The sequence below is a fragment of the Balaenoptera ricei genome, chromosome 12 (genome assembly GCF_028023285.1).
Source record: "Balaenoptera ricei isolate mBalRic1 chromosome 12, mBalRic1.hap2, whole genome shotgun sequence".
NCBI classification, from domain to species: Eukaryota; Metazoa; Chordata; class Mammalia; order Artiodactyla; family Balaenopteridae; genus Balaenoptera; species Balaenoptera ricei.
In genome coordinates, this window is record NC_082650.1 from 33735366 (window position 1) to 33759277 (window position 23912).

Below are 23912 nucleotides of genomic sequence, written 5' to 3' on the forward strand. Positions count from 1 at the left end.
ATGATGGGTAGCGTCTATAGACCAACACTTGCCCACAAACTCTGGCAAATTTTGTGTATTATTATTATTGTTTGTGTTTTACCACCAGCAGGCTATGCATTCCTGTGGTAGCCACATTCTTTTCAACTATGTCTGAACCTAAGCCTTGTTGGGAGTGGCGGGCAGGGGAATGCCCTCCCCTAGCCCTTGGCTCCTTTACTGTCCACCACCCCTCACCCTGGAAGTAGTAGCTACTCTTCTACACCTACTACTTCAGGACATTTTATATCCCTCTTTTATCCTTTTACCGATTAACAATTCTTTATATTCTACTTTCCCTGTTTAAACAACTAGTGTGGTTTCTGTCTCCCAAGTGAGTATACCACCTGTCTCTGTGTCTGAGTTTGCCACCATACAGGCTTTGTACTTAGTCTATAACCTCTTTCTGGTGATTTTCTATTAATTATCCTTCTCAGATCTACAGCTCTGTGGCATACTCATATGCATAATTTCCATATGCCAAATTTCCAGATCCAAGTCTGGCTGGATCTCACTTTGCACTTCTCACACTTTGATTGCTCAGCTTAATTCTTATACCCACAACTACTAGGGCTATTCCTGCTTCCGCTCCTGCCAGCAGTTTACTTATGGGACAACACTTTCCAGGATGGGATGTACAACCACCAGCTTCCCATCTATTATCTCTTCCCTGTCGAAATGTTTGGTGAAATATTTTCCCAGATTCTGATATTAAAATATCACCTGGCCTTATTTTTTGTGTCTTTCTGGTTCAGTATTTTTCTGTCTTCATTGCTATCCAGTAAAAAGGCCTGCAGTAGGGGATGCTCCTAAAAGGTATTTTAACCTCAAAGATCTAAAGTGTGATTATTTATTATACTACAAACATGGCCATAGTTTCCAAAGCATAGAACAAACAATTGCTATCCCCCCAAGTAACTTGGCCTTATAGAACATCAGATATAGAATGAGAATTCAAAATAAGGATGACTGACTTATTCCTTTAAATAATTTTTCCTTGACTCATTTAAACAAAACTGACCATAATCAGAAAGAGAAAATTATGATATGTTATGGAAACTATAACCATATAATAACTTTAAAAATTGTTTTATGAGATACTTAACTAAAATAGATGTCTTAGGCTTCATTAACTAAAATAACTGTCTTTAGACTTTAACTAAAATATGAAATGTCTGCTACAAATTTATAAAACGAAAGCATTAATTCTTAAAGACTAGTCAACAGTACAGATAGACATTGGGACCTTTCCAAATCAGGGAGTTTATTCAGGAAGCTATAGTAGAGAATAAAAGAGACCATTAACCATAGGTTTAGATAGTACTATAGCCAACATGAAACGTAAATCATAATTAGATGTAATGTTTGTTTAGCAATAGAGGATTTATGCACTATTCCCCTGCTAGTGAAAGATGGCAGGCTTTGTATTCTAGTTCAATAAAAGCTCAGATGATGTGTGTGCTCATACCTCAGCACAGAGAAATTATCCATGACACAAAGAAACGAAAGCTATAAATCTCAAATCACTGTTCATTTAGATTATACTCATCCAAGATTTTTAAATAGTAGGATACTTGCTTATAAATATTTGTGAGGGCTGTATGAATTTTTTTGTAATTATTCATAATGATGAAGTATCTAGCTATTCAGAAATTTAGATTTTTAACAGTGGTTCAAAGTAATCAAAATATTTCGATTGCCCTCAGTCAATATAATGTTTATTCAATGATCAGTAAATATAATGGTATCAAACATACAAATGCTTAAAAAAAAACTTGGTCTACATTCTACCCTGATTTACATCCTGAACATTAAGCATCAGCTTCAATTTCAGGAGTTTCATTAGAGTTTGGTCACATCATAGGATTTTGTAGATAACATGGAACCCTCTTAAGTTTATGTACAACTTGTTCATGAGTCAAGCGATGGGGCAGATGCTTGGATTTGAGGTTGAAAATGCAAAATGTCAGTCACAGAAACTTAAAACATTGTTCATACTCATCAAAAATCTTTGGAACTCTTGAGAAATTTTTGTTTTGTTTCCAAAAATGTAGCTCTATGGACCTTCAACCTTAATAGTGCTGTTGGCAATAGAAAAATGAGCGTCCTGTCCAGTTTTTAATTTAACCACATGTCTAACTGAAGTCATGTATCTGCACTTCCTTGAACAGTCACCAATACTCTTGTTTTCCTCTAGATCAGTGTATTCTAGATGAATGTATTCAGATATTTTATCATATATGTAAGAATGGTTACAGTCTACATGTGTGCTAACTCAGTAGAAAATAATAGTTTACATCTCTATAGAGTACTACCATGGAGTCAAACAGGCCACACTTGGTCATTATGTTCCAGTATTTCTCAGTCCAATGTGATCAACTGGAATGGCTCTCACTAACATCAAAAATGCCTTTATTTATTGCTCTTAAATTTAATGGACACAGTTCAGCCCTAATCTTACTTGATCTTTGTGTTGCACTAGGCACTAAAGAATATTCCTTCTTTTTAAACAGTCTCTTAGTTTTTAGAGTACTTACATGGTTTATCTCCTCTATTTTAATCTGTTAAACTATAAAACTAAAAACAAAACACATACACAAATAAAAACCAAGAAATAACTGCTTTCAAACATTGGATAACAGGAAGCGAAGGACTGTGATTTTTGAGAGAAGGAAAACAAATGAGTTAGAAAACAAATGAGTTAGAACATGCAGAGTCCAGTCTGCAACCCAAAGAGGGGAAACCCAAATAATGCCCAAAACTACGCTGTTGAGAAACAGCGTAGAGTTTGGAGAAGCTGAGGCAATTAGAATTTATGGAAGACAAGTAGAATACGTGTCCAAAAAGAAGGAAGTTAGAGAGAAAATTCCAGAGATATGCAGAAGGGTTCCCTTGAGTTGTTGGTTAAGTACTGATCTGTGCATGCATGGAATGAAATTCTACATGGTTGGAGAAAAAAATAATTGGAAAGCCTGAGGCTGAAAAATTCCTAGAGTCCACAGAAAGCTTGGAATAATTCATATTCCCAATAGCCAGAGTGAACAGATAGTAATGCACTGGGTAGTGTTCTCAATGTATTTAGCCCCTTAGTAGTAGGGCTAAGTGATTCCTAGATTAAAGGCTGCTCTGGACCTTCCCTAATAAAATTTAAAAGCAAGCATCAAAAGGGTTCAAGTGATCGATGAGTAACTAACCTGATAGCCAGGATAAAGTTCAACTCTCCTTAAGGAATACAACAAAAATCTAATGTGCAACAATAAAAAAATGTACAACATCTGGCATCCAAATAAAAATCAACAGTCACGCAAAGAAGCAAGAAAATATAGTTCATAACCAGGAAAAAAAATCAACCAGTAAGCATGATCTTGAAATAAAACAAATGATGGAATTAGCAGAAAACTACCTTACAAAAACCAATATTTATAAATATTATAAATAAATATTCTCAAGGATAAATGAAAAATGTGAATATAAGGAGGAGAGATATGAAAGATATAAAAAGATCCAAAAGGAAATTTAAAGATGAAAGATACATATTTGAAATGAAAAAGGACTAGCAACTGGATTAACAACAGATTAGACACTACAGAAGAAAAAAAAAAATCAGTGAATTTGAACACCTAACAATAGATACTAACAAAAATGAAGAATATAGAAAAAAGAAGAATGAAAGAATAAGCAGAATTTCAGTGAGCTGTGGGAAAATATCAAGTGGTCCAACACATACATAATGAGTTCCAGAAGGAGACAATGGGGATGAAAAACAAACAAACAAAAATTTAAAGATATAATGGCTGGAAAATTTCCAACTTTGATGAAATCTGCAATCCCACAGATCTAAGTCCAACTAACCCCCTGAGAAATGAATATAAGGTGACTACAAAAAGACAACATAATCAAATTGCTGAAAAACCGGATTTAGGATTATATACTCAGAAACAATAACTTTGAAAAATGAAGGAAAAATAGACTTTTGGTAACAAAAATTGAAAGAATCATTGTCAGCAGACCTGAAATACTAGAAATAATAATAATAATAATAATAATAATAATAATAATAATAATAGAAATTTGGATGTACCCAAAGGAATAAAGAGCACTGGAATTGATATTTATATAGAAAAACAGAAAATAAGTTTTTTCTCCTTTTGAAAAAATAATTGATTATTTAAATCAAAATCATAAGATTATATTGTGGGATATATAATATATAGAAGTAAAATATATGACAACAATAGCATAAAGATAAGAAAGAAAATTAGAGGTTTACCCTTGCAAGTGTCTTATGTTAAATGTAAAGTGGTAAAACATTATTTTAAGGTACATTATGAAAAGTTAAAGATGTATATCCCTAGACAAGGACAAAAATATAAAATAAATAAGTAGAGCTAAGAAGTCAAAGTGAATATAAAATGTAATTATAAAAAATTACTCAGTCCAAAGGTAGAAAAAGAAGAAAAACGAAGGTAAGAGCAGATAGGGCAAATATAAAGCAAATAGCAAAATGTAGACTTAACCCATTCAGACTGATAATTACATTAAATGGAAATGATTTAAATACTTGAATTAAGAGGCTGAAGCATTAAGGTAAGATAAACAACAGATTTAGATATATGTTACCTAAAAGAAACACATTAAACTATTTTAAAAAAGAGATGGAATAAATGATAATGTTTAAAAATGTATACGACCACAAAAACACCAATCAGAAGAAAGACAGAATAGCTATATGAATATCAGAAAAAAGTACACTTCAGAACAAGGAACATTATCATGGATAAACAGGGATGCTTCATAATGATAAAGGCATCAACTTTTCAAAAAGATAGATTCATCTTAAATGAGCATACACCTAATATCACTGCTACAAAATACATGAATCAAAACCCGAGAGAACTGAAAGAAGAAATAGATCACAGGTATAGCTCAACACCCTCAGGTATTGAGAAAACACGCAGACATAAAAATCATTAAAGATAATTGACTTTTATAGAAGATTTTATCCAACGACGCCAGAACATAACACACCTTGTTTTCAAGGATACATGTTAATCAAAATGGATACGATTCTAAGACAAAAAACAAATCTCTATATATTCAAAAGGACTAAAAAATACAAATTATGTTTTCAGACCAATACAGAACTAGATGACAATAACAGAAAGAGATCTTGAAAATTCCCAAATATTTGCAAAATAAAGAACATACTTTTAAATAATCATTGGATTAAAAATAAAATAAGTAAGATTATTTTAAACAATGAAAATTGAGACACAACATATCAACATGTATGGGATACAATTAAAGTAGTGCCTGGAAGGAAACTTATAATATGAAGTGCTTATTAGTAAAGAAGAAAGATCTCAAGTCAATAATCTAAGTTTTCACCTTAAGAAACATGAAACGCAAGGGCAAATTAACTTCAAAGTAAGAAAAAAAAAAGGGATGTTAAAATAAACCTTTGAAAACATTCCTCCATTCAGTTCATTTAATATGTTATAAAATTTATTGTTTTAAGTTGTTTAGATTATTCCCATATTATTCTTTTAATGTCTATAGGATCTATAGTTATGTCCCCTTCTTTATTCATGATTGTTTCTTCTCTCTTTTTTTCTTGATCAATCTTCTTAGAGTATTGTCAACTTTATTAATCTTTCCAAAGAATCAGTTTTGGGCTTCACTGACTTTTTTCTAGAGTATTTTTGTTTTCTATTTCATTGATTATGTAAACGCTTCAGAAATTATGTGATGGGAATACTTCCCAATCTATTTCATGAAGCTAGCAGTACCCCAATACCAAAACTGGAAAACAACACTATGAAAAATATAAACCAATATTCCTTATGAATGTAGACCCAAAAACCATTTACAAAATGCTAGCAAACATAATCTAAAATAATTCTAAAAGAATAATCTCCCATGATCAAGCAGGGTTTATCTGAGGATTACAAAGTTGGATCAACATTTGAAAATCAATCAATATGATTCACCATATTAACAGCTTAAAAAGAAAAATCATATGATCATCTCAATAGCTGAAGAAATTCATTTGACAAAATTGAACACACATTCCTGATAAAAGTTCTTAGCAACCTAGGAACATGAGAGACATCCTAAAACTGATAAAGAGCATCTGTAAGTAAAATATAGCTAACATCATTCTTAATTATGTTTTAATTATAAAAGACTGAATGCTTTCTACTTAACATAAGGAATGAGACAAAGATGTTTGCTCCAACTTCTTCTAGTCAACAATTTACTGCAGTAGGTCAAGAAAATGAAATAAAACTTACAGGGATTGGAGAGGGAGAAGTAAAACTCAATTTGCGGATGACACTATTGTCTAGATAAAAAATCCTAATGAATCTACCAAAAAGCAAGTAAAACTAATAAGCTTAGGAAGATTGCAGTACAGAAGGTTAGTATATAAAAATAATTGTATTTTTCTATTCTAGTAACAATCAATTGGAAACTGAAATGGAACAAATAATAGCATTTGCATCAAAAATATGAAATATAACAGTAAATTTAATAATGCATGTGCAAGTCTTGCACACCAAAACCTATAAAACATTGTTGAGGAAAATGATAAAGACTTAACTAAATGGAAAGTTATGCCATGTTCATACACTGGAAGATCTGATGTTCTTAAAATGTCAATTTTTCCCAAATTGACCTGTAGATTTAACATAATCCCAATCAAATCTTAGCAGGTTTTTTAGAAAGAAATTGGCAAACTGAGTTGTCAATTTATATGGAAATGCAAAGGATTCAATGTAACCAAATGGTACGGGAAATGATGAACAAGGTTGGAGAGCTTATACCACCTAATTTCATTCCTTGCTAGAAAGCTACAGTGATCAAGACAGTGTGCTGTCAGCATAAGGATAGACATAAATCAATGAAACAGAATAGAGTCCAGAAATGTGTGAACGCATATGTGGTCAGTTTATTTTGGCAAAGGAATCAAAGTAATTCAATGGGGAAAATAAGATAGCCTTTTCAACAATTGGTGTTGGAAAAATTGGACATCCAGAAAAAAAGTGAATTTTGACCTTTACTTTACACCATATATAAAAATTAATATTGAAAATTGAACATGGACCCAAATTTAAAACATAAAACTGTGAAACTTCTTGAAGAAAACACAGGAGAGATACTTTAGATCTTTAAGAAATATAAATTTACTTCCTAGATGGACCATAAAAAGCATGAACCATGAAAGAAAAAGATAATAAACTAATTTTTATAAAAATTAAAGATACTTAGAGGAATTGAAAAGCAAGTCATATACTAGGAGGAAACAGTTGCAGAACTAGATGTATTAAAGGGCTAGTATCCTGAATATATAAAGAACTCTTTCAACTTATTACTAAGTAAACAAACAACACCAAATAAAAATAGGCAAAAGATTTAAATAGGCACCCAGAAGATATATAACTGACAAAAAACCAAAATTATTCCTAATATCATTGGACAAAAAAAAAAAAAGAAATGCAAATATATGAATACACACCCAATTGAATGCTTAAAATTAAAAAAACGACTTAGAATCTTGAGTACGGGCAGGGATGTGGAGTGTTCTTGTGAAGAGAAATGAAAATGTGTCTACACACTTGCTTTCGACATTTATACACTAATGGTCACAGCAAAATTATTCATAATAGGACCAAATTGGAAATGACCCAAGTCATAGCATATCATACAATGAAAAATTATTAAACAATTAAAAAGAACTACTGATAAAATATAACAGATGGATGAATTGCAAAAGCATTATACTAAGTAGAGGAAGCCAAAATAAAAATAATCCCCCAAAACAAACAAAAAAACCCTCCAAACAACAACATGGAATATGACTATATTTATGTGAATTTGTAGAAATGGCAAAACTATAGTGATAGAATGAAAAGAGTAGTTTCCTGGTGCTGATTGGGGGCGGGGGGGAGGGGAAGTAGACTGCAATGAGCACAAGGGTTGGTTATACAACTGTAATCATTAATCAAAACTCATCACTTTAAATAGGTGAATTGTATTTTATTTAATTAAAGTCTCACAAAAAGTTGACAAAAAACCCCGAACTCATCACCTTTCCTTTTTGAACTTGCATCTCCTCCTATAATCCCTCTAGCAGTAAATGATACAATCACCTGTTGCAAAGCAAAACCTGGCAGGCATCCCTACGCCTTCTCTTTCTCACCCCCTAAATACATGAGTACAGCAGGCCATATCAGTCTAGGAGTTCTATAACTTAACTTGCCCCCTAAATGCTAGTGGATAATTGACTGGGGCCAAACCTCTGTCAACTCTCACCAACATTTCTGCAAAGGCCTTACAAGCAGCCTTCTACCCTGAAGCTGTATAGATTTCTCTAAATGTGAGTCTGGTCACACCACTTTCTATGGTCCACTCATGGGAAAAAAAATGGGTAGTTCTGTAAGCTAAAGGTTGTTTATATGACTCTTCAGAATCCTCTCAACTACTTCCTGAAAACTGACACCTAGGTATAAATTGGGGGAAATTCTTATGGACTTTTGGCAAATTCTTTTAATTCGTTCTTAATTTCCTTGTACTTCGCAGATATATTCATTGTGTGTAGGTATGAAGTCATAGATGTTTCCGGTTTTATTTTACAATTTTTGGTTCTTTTTCTTTCTTTTTTTTTTGTAAGTATCATGGATGAAGCTGCATAAATGTATATTTACTTTGTCATCTTTCCCACAAGTAAAATGTAAGATACTGATCAATACCTGCAAGCATGCTATAGTGATAGTTCTGTATTGCTTTGTAATATAATAATGACTTTTGAAATGCCAGACTACTGAGGTCTACCAAAATAGAAATCCTTAAAAGACATTATGAGATGAAATAAAGCAATTCACTCACCTTACAACCAGTGGTAATGCTGTGGCCCCAGGTATTAGGTACACATTTAGAACATTTCTCTCCAATGGTATTGGGTGGGCAAATGCATCGACCAGTCTTTGGGTCACAATTATTACCCAGATGGGAACAGTCACAAGCTTCACAGGTGAAAGGATAAAAAAGAAAAAAATAATTTGATATAAAGTGTTTGTGTTGTTTTTTTTGCGATTTGTGTTGTCTTATTTGGTTAAGGATCCTTGAAAATGACTCACCTCATTCATCTTTTCTATTATAGTACAGTGTATTTCAGAGGCGTTGTTCAATAAATATATACTGAATTTCATTTAATAATTTTAAAGGGTAAAACATTTTTGTTTTTCGATTAAGGATAAAAAGAACCGATGTTATCAGATTCCCTGTTAACTGTATTCCCTTATATCTAGATACTATCAAGGTTACAATTCTGTTTCTATATTTATTTTAAGTTCATAACTAATGTTTCTGTGCTATATAGATTAATATTTCCTTCCTGTTGATGACTCAGATTTGCAATAGAAACAGTAAGCTTAATAAGCTTCCTAAATTCAGTATATCATACATTTAATTAAAATGACATCAGGATATTTCAGTTTTGCAAATATTTTTTAAATAGTTGAACTACAGAAATATATTTACATATAAAATTATTTTTTGAGTTTCATTTACCACCTGCCTTATTTCTTTTCAATGGATTTTTCATTTTCCTAGCTATGATATGATATATGAAGAGTGCAAACATCCCTATCCATTGCACTTTCTCAAAGAATGCAAAAATAAGATCTGAAGGAAAAAAAAAAAAAGATTTGAGAAGATCTTCAAAGCCATTCAAGACAAGGAACGCATGCCACTTATTAGCTATAGTTGACTCAGTTGCTGAGTATACTTTAGTGCAGCATTTCAAATCAAAAAAGTGAAAAAGAAAAATGCCATCAAATACTCAGATTCAAATAGAAGACTAATGTTATGAGAAATCTTTAATTAGTTATATGATGATTAAATCTTTTTAAAAATACATTTAGTTTATTTGATTAAGTTCGCTTTTCAAGGGATCACAACTATCATTGCTCACAGCATTCTATCCCGCTGTGAAAAATGTTTAGCACGATGCTTGGCATAAATGTTAGCTGTTGTTTTTATTATTGTTGTTGTTGCTAATTTTAAGCCAAAGGATTTATTTTATATATGCCATTTATTAAGAAGAAAAATATTTTACATTATGTTTAAACTTATGTGCTAAAGAATGTCTTGGGACAGTTACAATCTACTTGCAAGTAGAAATTCTCTAAGTAGTTCTTCAATGGAAGCACAACACTGAATAGGAAGACTTGAGTAATTAGCTAGTTTTCCCTACCAAAACAGAATGTTTATCACAATTGATAATACTAATAAACAAAAATGATAATGATGATGATGATGATAGACACTTACATAGCACTTTTAGTGCCAGGCATTACTCTGAATCTTTTATAGCCATTAACTCAACTAATTCTTACAAAACCCCAGTGAGATAGATATTATTATTTTCCTGACTTAATAGATGAATTTTGCAGAGGGACAGTGAGGCCAGGTCACTCAGTCAAGGTCATATAACTAGTTGCTGGTGGAGTCACTAAACAAATCCAAGCTCTTTGGTGAGAGTCATGCTCTCAACCATAATGCTACCCTGCCTGTCCTGTGCTATTTTTTTTCTGTTCTGTTTCTCCGGGTTCGAATGCTACTAAGTTTGCATTTCTAAAATGTTATCACTGTTTCATAATTTTCAATAATTTTTTTTGGTATTTATAATTTCTGGTAGTGGATATATTTGAAGGTGTAGTACTTTTTCATCAATTCAGATTCAGTGAAAATGCTAGTGAGAGTTGTGTTTATAAAGAACAGAGTATATTTTAAAATGCAGCTCTATAAATTTTTTAGTATATACAGATATTGGCTTAGAGATCATACATAGATTCTTAGAGGATGTGTAATTATAATATTCAGAATAACTTATAATGGCTGAATTTATGATAAAACCTGTATACATCAGAAGTGGTTGAGAATATCTGAAAGGTATTGGCTTTTAAAAGAACTTTAAATATTATTCCTGCCACTTCTCACATAAATTTGCTACAGTAGTCAATAACAGTATCTTAAAATCTTGGCCATGTATTTATCATGAGTGTAAGAGTATCATCAATGTTGCATCAGTGAGTTTAGTAAACAAGGGTAATATTCAACCTAGTGACTGTTGGAATAGGGGTCAATTCCAACTTAGTGGCATAAAATCAAGGCAAATGTTCAATCTTTACTTTCATCTGTAGTGTGCTAATTCCTATTTTCTTCATTCAGGATCTGTAGGAAGGCTGTGGCTGGACATAGGAGAACACTGCTTGAGGGAGCCCTGGTTAGAAAACCTGGCTTGCAATTTCTCAGGAACTGACAAATATCTAGAGCCAATCTATTTCTCTCTCAGAACATCACAGTTTTCAAGGCACCTGGAAGTAGATGAAAACTTTTTTTTTTTTTGTACCAGAGAAAGATATTAACTTCCCTGATCCTTGTACCAATTTTGCAATAGGAAAAGGAAAAGTTGAACTGTATTAGCTTGCGAGTAAAGTTTAAACTAAGGTAACATTGGCACCAGAAAAATTGAACATCTGACTTTCAAGCTGCAGTAGCCTTTGAGTGACTGGCTGAATAGAGGTCACAGAAAGGGAGGGAGACAGCAGAACCGGGACCTGCTGATGGATTTTTATTGCAAGCACAGTTATTTATAGGGCAGTGTTTCAAACTCCAACGTATTTCATCTAATTTATTTTAAAATATATATATATGTTAGGTTAAATATTATTTGCATTATATATCAATACTTGCTTGTTGTCAAAGTGTATTTCCCTTAACTTCGGGGAACCTTGTAGAGCCAACTGTTACAGATGCTTAAACACCAAAAGCAGATAATGAATTCATGGAGCTTAGTCTCATTTACAGACCTGTGCATCCTCCTTCTTGAAAGTTGAAATAGCCGTGGGCACAGCGATCACATTTCTTTCCTGTTACTCCGGGCTGGCACCAACATTGACCACTCTCTTCGCAGTCAAATGATTTAGACCCAAAGGAATTGCAGTTGCAGGGAATACACCCCCTTGCTGATTGGAGGCCAAAGGTTTCAGGCTGGCATAGAAGAGGAAAGAGAAAAATCACATTTAAATCAATTAATTCACAATGGCACAAGATGCATGGTAAGATCAGGTGGGAAAAGAGGAGCCTGGGGTTATCCAGGTTCTTCAGTGATGTTATGACAACTGGGCTGTCATTTAATCTAATGGACCTTTTCTACAATGTCCAAGAGAAAAGTTCAATTACTTTGAAATTCTATCGAGATTATTGGAAGAATTAGGGCACTATTATTCAGTCTGTTATATTTTCACCAGCGTTTCCCTCCACCTCTCAAGATTCTAATGGCAATGTGGAAATAAGCGAGGGTGGCATTTCTATTTAATTAAAAATTTTTCTTGTTTCATTCCTAGTAATCTGAATTGATTATTTTCAGATCTTATTAAGTCCTTTTACTTGGTAAAAATGTTTTCAATATTATTGGCCAGCAGCCTAAAGTTAAAATAAATCTTTTTTCCCTCTTATATTTGATGTAATTTTTGTTGTATATCCATAAATACTTCTAATCATCACTATAGGGCTCACATTATAAATATAACTCTTAGTTTATGCCTATACTGACAAAATAAGTGGTTTGACTGATATCTAGTTTGTTGGGTTTCATTCTAACAATCAAAACTGATTTGTGAGATCACATATCAAAGCACCAGATTAGGTAGAAAAAGGGAAACTTTCATCCTCTGATGAGTGATTCATATGCACATCTCTTATCTATTTATAATAAATAACCTTCCATGGTCAAGCATTACTAGCTTTGGCTGACTTTCTGGAAATACATGTTATCAGACCTAGAGTGACTATGTTAGAAAATGCTGATGGATTAAAAATCACTCCTACCAGAAAAATGAAAAGCACATATCTTACTTAAAGTATGTCAGGGCTGTCTTTTAAACAGAAGTTTGTCACACTATTATGATATTTTTATCTGGAAAATTAGTCTCAGTAATTACTTCTTTGTAAAACTAATTCCTACTTTGGAAAATTAGACTTAAAAATTACTTCTTGGAAAAAATAAATCTTGCTATTTAATGTGAGCCACCCAAAGAGAAATGAAGAAGACTCATTATGTATTTTTGCCATTACTGTTAACAATATTAAAAATAAGTCCTAGAAAACAAAATCACACTGAAAATTAGTCTCTTAAAATGACTGTTGCTAAGAATAGTTTTGTTTTTTAAATCTAAAATAGGTTATGTTTGATAATCATTTTAATCTTTATATTTCCTGCTGACTTTATTTTTATTTCTAGTTCTATTTCAGCTTTCACTATATAATTAAAGAAGGAAGTGTGCATCACTTCTAACAAATGACCTAACACTTGATTTTGAAGTTAAATTCAGTTATAAGAAAAAATGAAAACATATAGTATTTTTACTCATAAAAAGCAATTCAATGTATCCTTCTAATACGTAATCAGAAATTAAGAAAATGGTTAAAGTACAAGCATGCCCATTACAATATTATTTATCATAGTGAGTAACTGTAGAGGCACTTAAATGTTCAATGTTAGAGAAAAAGTTGAATAAATTAAATTGTGATACATTCATGTCATGAAATATATGCAATCATTAAAATCCTATTTTGAAGCAGTTTTAATGATATGAATATACGTAGAATATAGCGTTAAGTAAAATTTTAAAAAGCAGAATACAAAATTATATACACACTATAATTCTAATTACATTTCCGTAAAGACACACATACCACTCAGACACACACTAATGGAAACATATATACATAGAAATAAGACTAGAACATTATATATTAAAATTTTTTTAAAAGTTGTACTTCGCATTTGTCCTTATTTCCTAAATTTTCTTGACTTAGAGTGTGAATTGTAGAGATAGTACTTTACATTCATCTTTATTTCCTAAGTTGCTTTACTTAGCGTATCTATCTATCTATCTAACTATCTTTAATGGATAAATCAATAAAATATTAAATAAACTTTCAAATCATTAGTTATTTTAAAAATTCCAAAGTTGACTGTATGAAGAAATATATGAGAAGTAATGTCCCTATCATACTTTTCTAATATTTAACTAACGTAATTTTAAAGCTTAGGTTATACCAAAACAAATACTACCAAATTTCAGTAATAAAATTTTAATAAATTGGTGATCAAAAATTTATTTCACAGACCAGGGAAAACCCTGTAGTAAACAAATTTAAGGAACAAGTATTCTTAGTCAGTAATTGAGATTAATGAGGTAAAACATATATGGAAGAAAGTGCCTGCCTAGTCTCAGCAGGAAGTTTGATGAGCTCCCATAAATTATTCTCATTTGGGGTAATAATAAAAACTATCACTTACGTATTGTGCTTGCTATGTGCCAAGCACTGCTCTAAAGCCCTTTAAAAATATGAATTAATTCAAAATCTCAAGGCAATCCTGGAAGATAGTTATTAGCATCAACTTTTTACAGAGTGGTGAAACTGAGGCATAGAAAGGTCAAGTAATTTGGTTACCAGCTAACCAATTGTGGAGTCAGCCAAATCAACCAGACTGGCTTCAGAGTCTGTGCTCTTAACTCTCACACATACTGCCTCAAAGGAAAAATGGTCTCAGGACAAAACACCACTCCATCATATATCAGTGCTGTAGGATATGTAGGAAAAGGGCATGTATCAGGGTTAAAATTCTGCTAAATTTATATTTTGGAGACATACTGATCAGTTATTGTCCTTTTCTTTCACTTTAAGTGTATGCATTTATTTCTGAAAAACATAAACTCTTTTAAAGATTTCTCCATTTAATAACAATAGTAATAATACCTAACATTTACTGAGAACTCTTCAGATGTGTGTCTTATGCACTCTTCTCATGACACCTGGAAACAGCCATGGAGGTGCCTGGATAGATCTGCCTGCAAGACAGCCTGCAGTGGGAGTGTCGCTGATTGACAAGCTCCAGTTTCCACTCTTTTGGATCTAGTGGAGAAGCTCATAGCAAGTCATGCTTCTCCAAGTCAATGACTGGTACACTGAAGTACTAGAATCTTCCTGCCCAAGCCAAGATTCCTCCAATGGGCAAATTTTGCTGGGGCACTCCCTACTGGCCAGGTTAAGAATTTGAGATTTGGGCAGAATGCACCCAATGAGACTTTCCTACTCAATATTTCCTTCCCTCTCTCCTTTCACATGGTCAGACCTGCATTTCAGTAGAAGGCTCCCTGCATACTGCTCTCTCCTCCATCATCCTTCACTGGAGTTTCCCCCAGTAAATCTCTTGGCATTTGCTCCTTGGAGGATCTGAGCCAACACAGACCCTATGAAGTAGGTCCTACTATAGATGAAAAAGCTGAATTACAGAAAGATTTAAGAAACTCTTTTACAGTTTACAGGCAGTGTTGGAGTTGGGATTTGATCTGAGGCAGTCTGATATCAAAAGTAGTTTTTTTAAAATGTCAATAAAGAGCCAAGAAATAAAACCATAAATTTGTTCTTCTTCCTCCCCGCCTTCCTCCTTCTCCTCCCCCCTCTTCCTTCTTCTTCCTCCTCTTCTTTTCCTCCTCCTTCTCCATCTCCTTTTTCTATCCCTTACCCTTAGTTCTCCTAAGCTCTGATTCTACACTGGCAAGCCCTGTCTCCTGGTACTCTGCAACTTGGCCTTGGACCTATTCTTCCCTCCTTCCTCCTCTCTTCCTTTCTCCTCTCTCCCTTCCTAACTTCCTTCCTCCCAACATTTGTTTTGTTTTGCCCTGTGAGAAGGGGGATCAAACTTTTGTAGTAGAAGCCATGCTAACTTACTTTGTGTATGTTGTACATTTATAGTGTGTGAAAGTGTGTTTCTTGTGTTTGTTGTATACGTGAACAAAATTGTAATGTGGAAATGTAACAAAATCATTAATTATGATGAAAGGTCAGCCAAATGTCAGATCCATGGGCTAGATTTTCTTGGCTAGATCTCACTTTCTTTGCTAGATTTCCCTTCATTTATTCATTCGTGTCTTCCCCTCATTTGCTCCAAATGATGCCTGAGGTTCCTTCCCCTTCTAAGATTATAGGTTCCTCCTGATAAATTTTTCTTTGTTTTCTACATATCCATGATCAATTGAAACTTTTATGAACATATGAACTTGAATAGGCTTTAAAAAAGATATTGATAGCTATTTTTAAAAGGCAAGACTTCAATCAGGAATTGCCTAGTTTTCGCATTTGCAATTTGCACACTTAGCAACCGTTATTTGGTAAAATGGCACCACAGCAGGTCAGCAGCAGCACATGGAACATAACATGCTGAGGCACGAGCCGTGCAGCGCCTCTGGGATTACCGGAGCTGCGGGTCGATAGGCTCCCCGAGGACATCCGCTGGAGCTGCTGACACCCCACCTCTGGGGAGACCCCAGCACTGGCTGCGTTCTCTGTGGCTGCTCCTTCTGTCGGTGCACCTGCCTGCTGAGGTTGCACTGTTTCCCTACGAAGCCTGATTTACAGACACATCTTCCTGTGATATCACACTGTGCTGTCACAGAGCCAATGGGATTGCAGCCACAGGACACACAGAATCGCTTCTCTGGGTCCCACCACATAGTGGGCTTTAAAAGCCAACAGAAAAATAAAACAAAAACAACAGAAAAAGAGCATATCATGTTATTCAAGAGATAGAAGCAAATGATATTTCCAAACTTCCTACAGAACGGCCAGTTTGACACCTGAGAAATGCTTGGTTCTGCTTAACAGTGTTTATCACCAAAAACTTGCATATATATGTGAAAGAGATAGTGCAAATCCATGTCCTCTTACGGAGGAATCTCAGGTGCTCACCATACTGAAGGCAGGGCAATACGTGCAGGGACAGAGAGCAACATATTTTGATTTTTGTTTCATTTTAGCAAAATGGTATCTGAAAAGTATTCTGATTTACTTCTCTACTGAAAACTTTTGTTGAGTAGAATGCTCGCTGGAACTTTTAACTGATGGAACTAGTACAAAGTGTTTGATAAAAGCAAAGGGTGTGACACTTTTTTTTTTCTGCCAAAAACATAAAAGCAAAAGAAAGAATACATGACTCGCCATAGACTGGGATTAAATATGTATGTTGTTTCAGAAGCATCAGAATTACAGTAAATATTACACAAATTCACTACCAAGGAAATATAGGTTGAGGGTCAAATGCTAGTGCATGGTAAATTTTGTTCTATTTTGAAAAAAACATTTCAATGAGCACAGTAATTTTATATGTACAATGAGATATTACTGAACTTGTCTTTCAGTATGCGCAGGAGTATGTCAGTGAAAGCCAACGAGAAGTGTGAAGGAAGAAGTATCATTGTCAGCTCCTACTTCTTACCTTACATTCATCACACTGCCGCCCCTGCACGTTAGGTTTGCATTCACACTGCCCCGTCTGAGCGTGGCAAACCTCAGAGAAGGAGCCGTTGGCATTACAGTGGCAAGCTGCAAAGAGAAGAGAGATCTGTGATTGGAAAAAATGTTCTAATAGTCTTAATAGGTTTGTTAAATAGTAATATCCCCCAGGTGGTAACACTGGCCACGAAGTTTTAGAATAGAATGTTTTCTGATTGCTAGGGGTTCTGTTAAGCATTATATTATTTGATGTTTACACCCACTCTAGAAGCTGTAGAGACATTTATGTAAAGCAACAGCACAGTTCCTGGCACATTCATATGCTGTGAAAAATACTAATGTCACCATCACTATTCAAATTCTGAGAATGAAGACACTGAATTTCCACATAGCCATAACTCAAACAAGGCCACATGATTAGTAGGTGATATAGTTGACTTCAGGTAAAATGTTCTTTCCATCAGTCCTCCAGCTGTTTTGCTTCTTGATAGCTTCTTGATACACTGGGGTAGCACCTAAAATATAATCTCAATATAAGTAATGCATACTGACTCTAGAGCTGAAATAATTTTAAGAAATTATCAAAATTAATAGCACCCATGGCATAATATTAATTCTACAATTAATGAAGCAAAATTAATTAATTTTTTCCAATTTAATGATTTTTAAAATATGCCAGTTTTTGTGTTAAGCTCAAAAAATGAGCTTGAGGGGAAATATATACATACCTTTAAGATTAGAAAAGTATGTAAGACCGTAGAACCAAGTAGACATTTTTCTAAAGAGGATATCAAAGTGGCCAACAGGCACATGAAAAGATGCTCAACATCACTAATCATCAGGGAAATGCAAATCAAAACCACAATGAGCTATCACCTCACACCTGTTAAAATGGCTGCCATCAAGAAGACAAGAGACAACAAGTGGTGGTGGGAATGTGATGAAAAGGGAACCCTTATACACTGTTGGTGGGAGTGTAAACTGGTCCAACCACTATGGAAAACAATATGGAATTTCCTCAAAATGTTAAAAACAGATCCACCATACAATCCAGCAATCCCATTTCTGGATATATACGCAAAGTAAATGAAAACAGTATTTTGAAGAGATATATGCACTCCCATGTTTACTGCAGCATTATTCACAATAGCCAAGATATGGAGACATCCTAACTGCCCATCAGTGGGTGAATGGATAAAAAGATGTGATGTATATACACAGTGAAATATTACTCAGCCATGAGGAAGGAGGGTATCCTGCCATTTGGATGGACCTTGAGCACATTATGCTAAGTGAGATAAGTCAGATATAGTCAAAGTCAAAGTCAGATATAGTCAGATAAGTCAAACTCATAAAAAAAAAAAACAGTAAAATGATCGTTACCATAGGATAGAGAATGGGGGGATAAAATTAATGCTGTTTAAGGGTAAAAAATTGTAACAAGTAGTTAATAAGCTATAGTGATCTAATGCACAGTATAATGAATATAGACAACAATATTGTACTACAAATCATGTAACAGGATAAATATCGCTACAATGGCAACCATGTTACAATATATAAATTTATTAAAGTAACACATTGTACACCTTAAATTTACACAATATGTCAAACATATTCAATAAAATGTATATAAGATAAAAACAACTTTTTCAAGTGTATTAGGAGTACAGCATTATAATTTTTAAACTGAGGAAGATATATACTATCCTCAGTTTATATATTATAAACTTTATATACTATGATAGTATATATTATATACTATCTCCAAAGATAGAAAATGTATTTGGTTTAAGTAACCTTTTGTCATTTTTATGTTACAAAGTTGTCTGATGTTATTCTGAAACATATAATAAATCAGTCTAAAAATTAAGAAGCTTTTTCACAAATAGAACAGTAATTAATGGTTCACTCTGTACCCTACAAGTGTATTTTTAATGGTACATATAATTGCATTGATACCAGAATAAAAATGTGAGGGGGAGATGACATGGGAATTTAGACTATTTGTAGATGGTTTTTGTAAATTTTGTACAATATTTCATGCCTCTGAATACTTTGATTTGAGCACAACTTGTAAATACATTATAAATAGCTACTCCATCAGCCTGCACTATTTTTCTGTTCATGGGGCTGGAAGCGCTACCTAGTTTTACTGCTTTCCTAAAAACTGCTTGATTTTTCTTCCAATGGTTTGGTCTTCAGTGTCTGCTAACATGATACTTGTTGGGTGGCCATTTAAAAACTGGTCCCAGCCAGTTAGCTTACTCAGGTAATAGCCTACGGATAGTCTATAGCTGGCGTGTGAGAAGAAGTTGAAGAAAATATTTTCTTTAAATATCCATTTCATTTGGCTACTAGAATTGTTATATATACTTTTGATTTCTTTATATATTTCATACATACATATATCATACATCGATTTAAAAAAATCTCAAATAATTTATAAATTAAAAGCCACTTTTTCTTAGAGTGGGGAATACAAGATTAAATTTACTATAAAGTCATCTTAAAAATAACAAAAGCAATATAGAATTTTTAAGTGGCATTTTTAAATGAAATGACACAAAAATATGTATATAAATTTAAAAAGCAAAATATATTTCTTAGTAGTGGTATACTTTTCATGAACAGATCCAGAGGCAACTAAAATAATAGTTTATTATGAATTTTCTTTTTGTAAAGGTTTACTAACTATGCATAGAAGAGCCATTATATCTATGAAAAGTTAAAAATAGATAATGAATGTGTTTTGGTATTTTTATATGCTAAAGAGCATTAAAAACATAATTATGTCTATACTTCATGGCAAGTGATATAAAAATTGGTGATGGTTCAAAGATGTTTTTATACCATATTCTTCCATGTGTTAAGGCTTCATGCCACAGATCCTGAATTTACCACAATAAAAAGAGTGGAACTGTCTCTTCAGCTTTATGGAGGGGGTTATTGGAAGATAGAAAATGAGGTCATTCAGGCAGTAACACAGCCTCAGAATTAGTGAGCATCTCTACAAAAGGAGCCACCATGTGTGAGTATCCCATGCCCCAGGCAGCTCACTAGATACTCTCACGTGCTAGATCCTTTAATCCCCATTGAAAATTAGGACCCTTTATGTAAATGAGGAAACTGAATCTCAGTGAGGTCAAATGTCTTGCCCAGCATCAAATAGGTAGAAAGTGTAGATCCTAGATGATGAGTTTGAACTGGAGAATTTCTTAAGTTCCTTATGATTTTACACAGATGCCATAAACCCACAGTGTTTAAAGGCGCTTCTGAGCCTGTTGGAAATTTTGCTTTAAAAACAATTGACAATTTACACATGATATTAATAGCTGCCGACTGTTCCAGAGAGTGGTTTGTTTTTGATTCAACAAATTGTCATTTTTAAATGACAAAAAGCTGGCACTTATCTTCCAAACCTGTGAGGAGAAAGACACATTTCTTATTGAAATGGGGGACGCTAGCAGGTCTTCGGTGTTTACAGCAGAGATACTAACAGGCACAACATTTCCAGTGGTTTCTGTATTGGTGCAGGTCCTGGGACCCAACTGAATGATTGGAAGAGTCCCTTCTTAGATAATGAAGTCTGCAGAAGTGAACTGTTGAGCTGGTATCATAACCTGCTCTGCCTAAAGATGATCACAGCAGGTGAAGTTGATGATGGCAGCGTCCAGCACTAACATAGACTAACAAGGATGCTCATTCCATTTAATTCTCCACAATGAGATCTCTCTTGCATAATATATTACCACTAATATAAAGCGTTTGTAAATTTTATGCAACACCAAAAAATACAGCTGAAGAGATCAAGATGAGGGTAGGAATGTACTGACTAATATGGATGAAGTCCTACAATAGCTAATTTGTGGAAGTAAAACACAGAAATAGCATTCTGTGAGTAGTCCTAAGGTTAATACCTCAACAGTTACAAATGCCAGCGTGTAAGAATATTGGCAGAATTTTACACCTACTGTGAAATGCAAGAATGTAAAGTTTACATATGAAAGCATAACAGATTAATGCCTACTGACAGGTACTAATGAAATAATACGGACTGATAAATTTAGTTCAAGAAAATGATTAGAAATATAATAAACAATAAGGATAAATAGGGGCTACCTAATTTTCAAATTCTTCTTTCCTGCCATAGACAGAAATTTATTTAAAAATCTTCATCCCACGTGTAAACAGAGATATGTGTATCATTTGAAAAATGATACTTCAACAATGCAGCAGTTTTGAAAGGATTTAATCTATTAGCACAAAGAAATGTATTAGAATATTCAGACCCTGTGTATAGGCTGTGTATCTATCTATCTTACATGTATTACACATAATTTGCTACCCTCCAATCCCCACTCAAGAACTCATCCGTTACTTTGAGGTGCAATGCATCAATTCTGTCAGGGGCATCAATAGTTCAGGACTTACGCTGACAGTTCTTTGCATCAACTGCGTCTCCAAAATATCCATCAGCACAAAGCTCACAATACCGGCCTGTTGTACCTGGCTTACATATCAGACAGGAGCCAGAGAAGCTGTCACAGCTGCCAGGGATGGAGAAGTCAAGGTTGTCATTGCATTGGCATGGCTGACATGATCCTCCAGGTAGAGAAGGTTGTCCAAAATAGCCTTCTGCACACCTAAGGTGAAAAGTTTCATCAGTGAGTATTTGGGAGGAACTCATGAAACCCTTTGGGGGCAATGTTTATATATATTTTCATTCTATCCCTCTCCCAGGATATGCTTTCCCTTTAAGCGCTCCTTTTCTCAAATGCAAGGTGATTAAAAGAATGTTTTTCTGTTACTGCAGTGTAGATACAAGATGAAATCCTGCCAGCCCCACTAGTAATTAGATTTCAGCCAGAAAAAAAAAATCTTGTCACTGGCACTGAAGACAAGACCAAAGCATAATAAGAAATCTGCCGCTGGCACTGCAGCGGGATCCAGGTCCATGTTGGAAAGCCTTTGAAGTACAACACATCATATGTACGCAGCTGGTTGTTTCCTGTACACATATGTAAGGTTCACACGTTTCTGTTGCTGCAGCAAGAGCTTGTTGTGGGGAAGCAGGCTCACAAGGCAACTCAGTAGTGAGAATTCAGAGTTTATTAAACAGAAAATCGAAAGAGCCTCATCATTTGTGTGAGGGCCGTATGTCTGCCTTACTAATAGGCTTTTATACATTTGCACATCCATATGGAGGCAGGTTTCCACTGAAGAGTCTTTACGGAGTAGTAGGCCTGCTGCATATTATGGTAACATGACATAAGGCGAGGCTTAATGATGCCCAGAACTCTTATTAGCAAACTCTAGTTCTTATTTTTTTTTTTAAAGGACTAAACACTATTGTACATATTATTGGAAAAACAAAAGTTCATTTATTTATGAGGCATGGGAGAGATTTTTTTCAATTATAGTATCAAATTTCCCTTTAACCACACTGTTATGTTTTACAATGCTACTTAATGTTACAGATGCACAGATACACCTTTATAGGAAGCACTTATTTATATTCTACTCTGTCTTCTCTTTCAGTTACATTTGCTTATGCTTCATATTAAGCTCCACTTGCCAAAGGAGAAATGAAACAGTACATCTGAAGTCTTACGGTCAGGCTAGCTCTGTTTTCTGTGCCATCTTAGCAAAATAGAAAGTCCTTTACAGCAAGGGTCAAAATTGAAGGGGAATATATCTCAAAAGTACATTATGGGGGCTTCCCTGGTGGCGCAGTGGTTGGGAGTCTGCCTGCTAATGCAGGGCACACGGGTTCGAGCCCTGGTCTGGGAAGATCCCACATGCCGCGGAGCAACTGGGCCCGTGAGCCACAACTACTGAGCCTGCGCGACTGGAGCCTGTGCTCCGCAACAAGAGAGGCCACGATAGTGAGAGGCCCGCGCACTGCGATGAAGAGTGGCCCCCGCTTGCCGCAACTGGAGAAAGCCCTCGCACAGAAACGAAGACCCAACACAGCCAAATAAATAAATAAAAAAAAAAAAAAAAAAAAAAAGTACATTATGTTTATGCTCGTCTACTTACAGATACGTAGAGAAAAATGCTCTCTACTCTAGAAAGAGAAATGGTTTAAATACAGTACATCATATAAGGATACTTTAATAATATCATGATTGTGGGGCAAAGTCATTAATTTGGTAAGATACATTGATTAGTCTAAGTTTTCTAGAACATTTATAGGTGCCATAATAATCTTGTAGAATTAACCTTTTATCATAATTTTTAATGAGATTACTAGTTTTAATTTTAACAAAATCTTTTATAAATTGTGAAAGTCATTGTATAAATATTGCTTGGAAGAATACTGCCACCCACAAATGTTAATTATTAATTCTCTATTGTAAAAATGAACTAATATTTTAGTGCATAAAATTCCCCCACAATCCCTTCAGGAGTGGTAGTCAATAAAGAAGAAAATCCTTTTGAATTTTAATCTGATTCTTCTTGCCTTACTTGATATTCAGAGCTCATGATCACATCCACATATATTCACATCTCATTTTGTTTAC

General features: G+C 34.1%; 1 protein-coding gene across 1 annotated transcript in view; it reads right to left on the reverse strand.

The window, feature by feature from the left end:
* LAMA2 (laminin subunit alpha 2) overlaps nt 1-23912 on the reverse strand; it is a 623785-nt gene that overhangs the window by 201254 nt on the left and 398619 nt on the right. The window contains exons 19-22 of the mRNA XM_059941243.1: nt 21820-22031; nt 17369-17475; nt 11892-12072; nt 8905-9041 (exon numbers count right to left, since the gene is read on the reverse strand). Of these exons, the coding sequence (XP_059797226.1) occupies nt 8905-9041; nt 11892-12072; nt 17369-17475; nt 21820-22031 (637 nt within the window). The remainder of the gene's footprint in view (nt 1-8904; nt 9042-11891; nt 12073-17368; nt 17476-21819; nt 22032-23912) is intronic.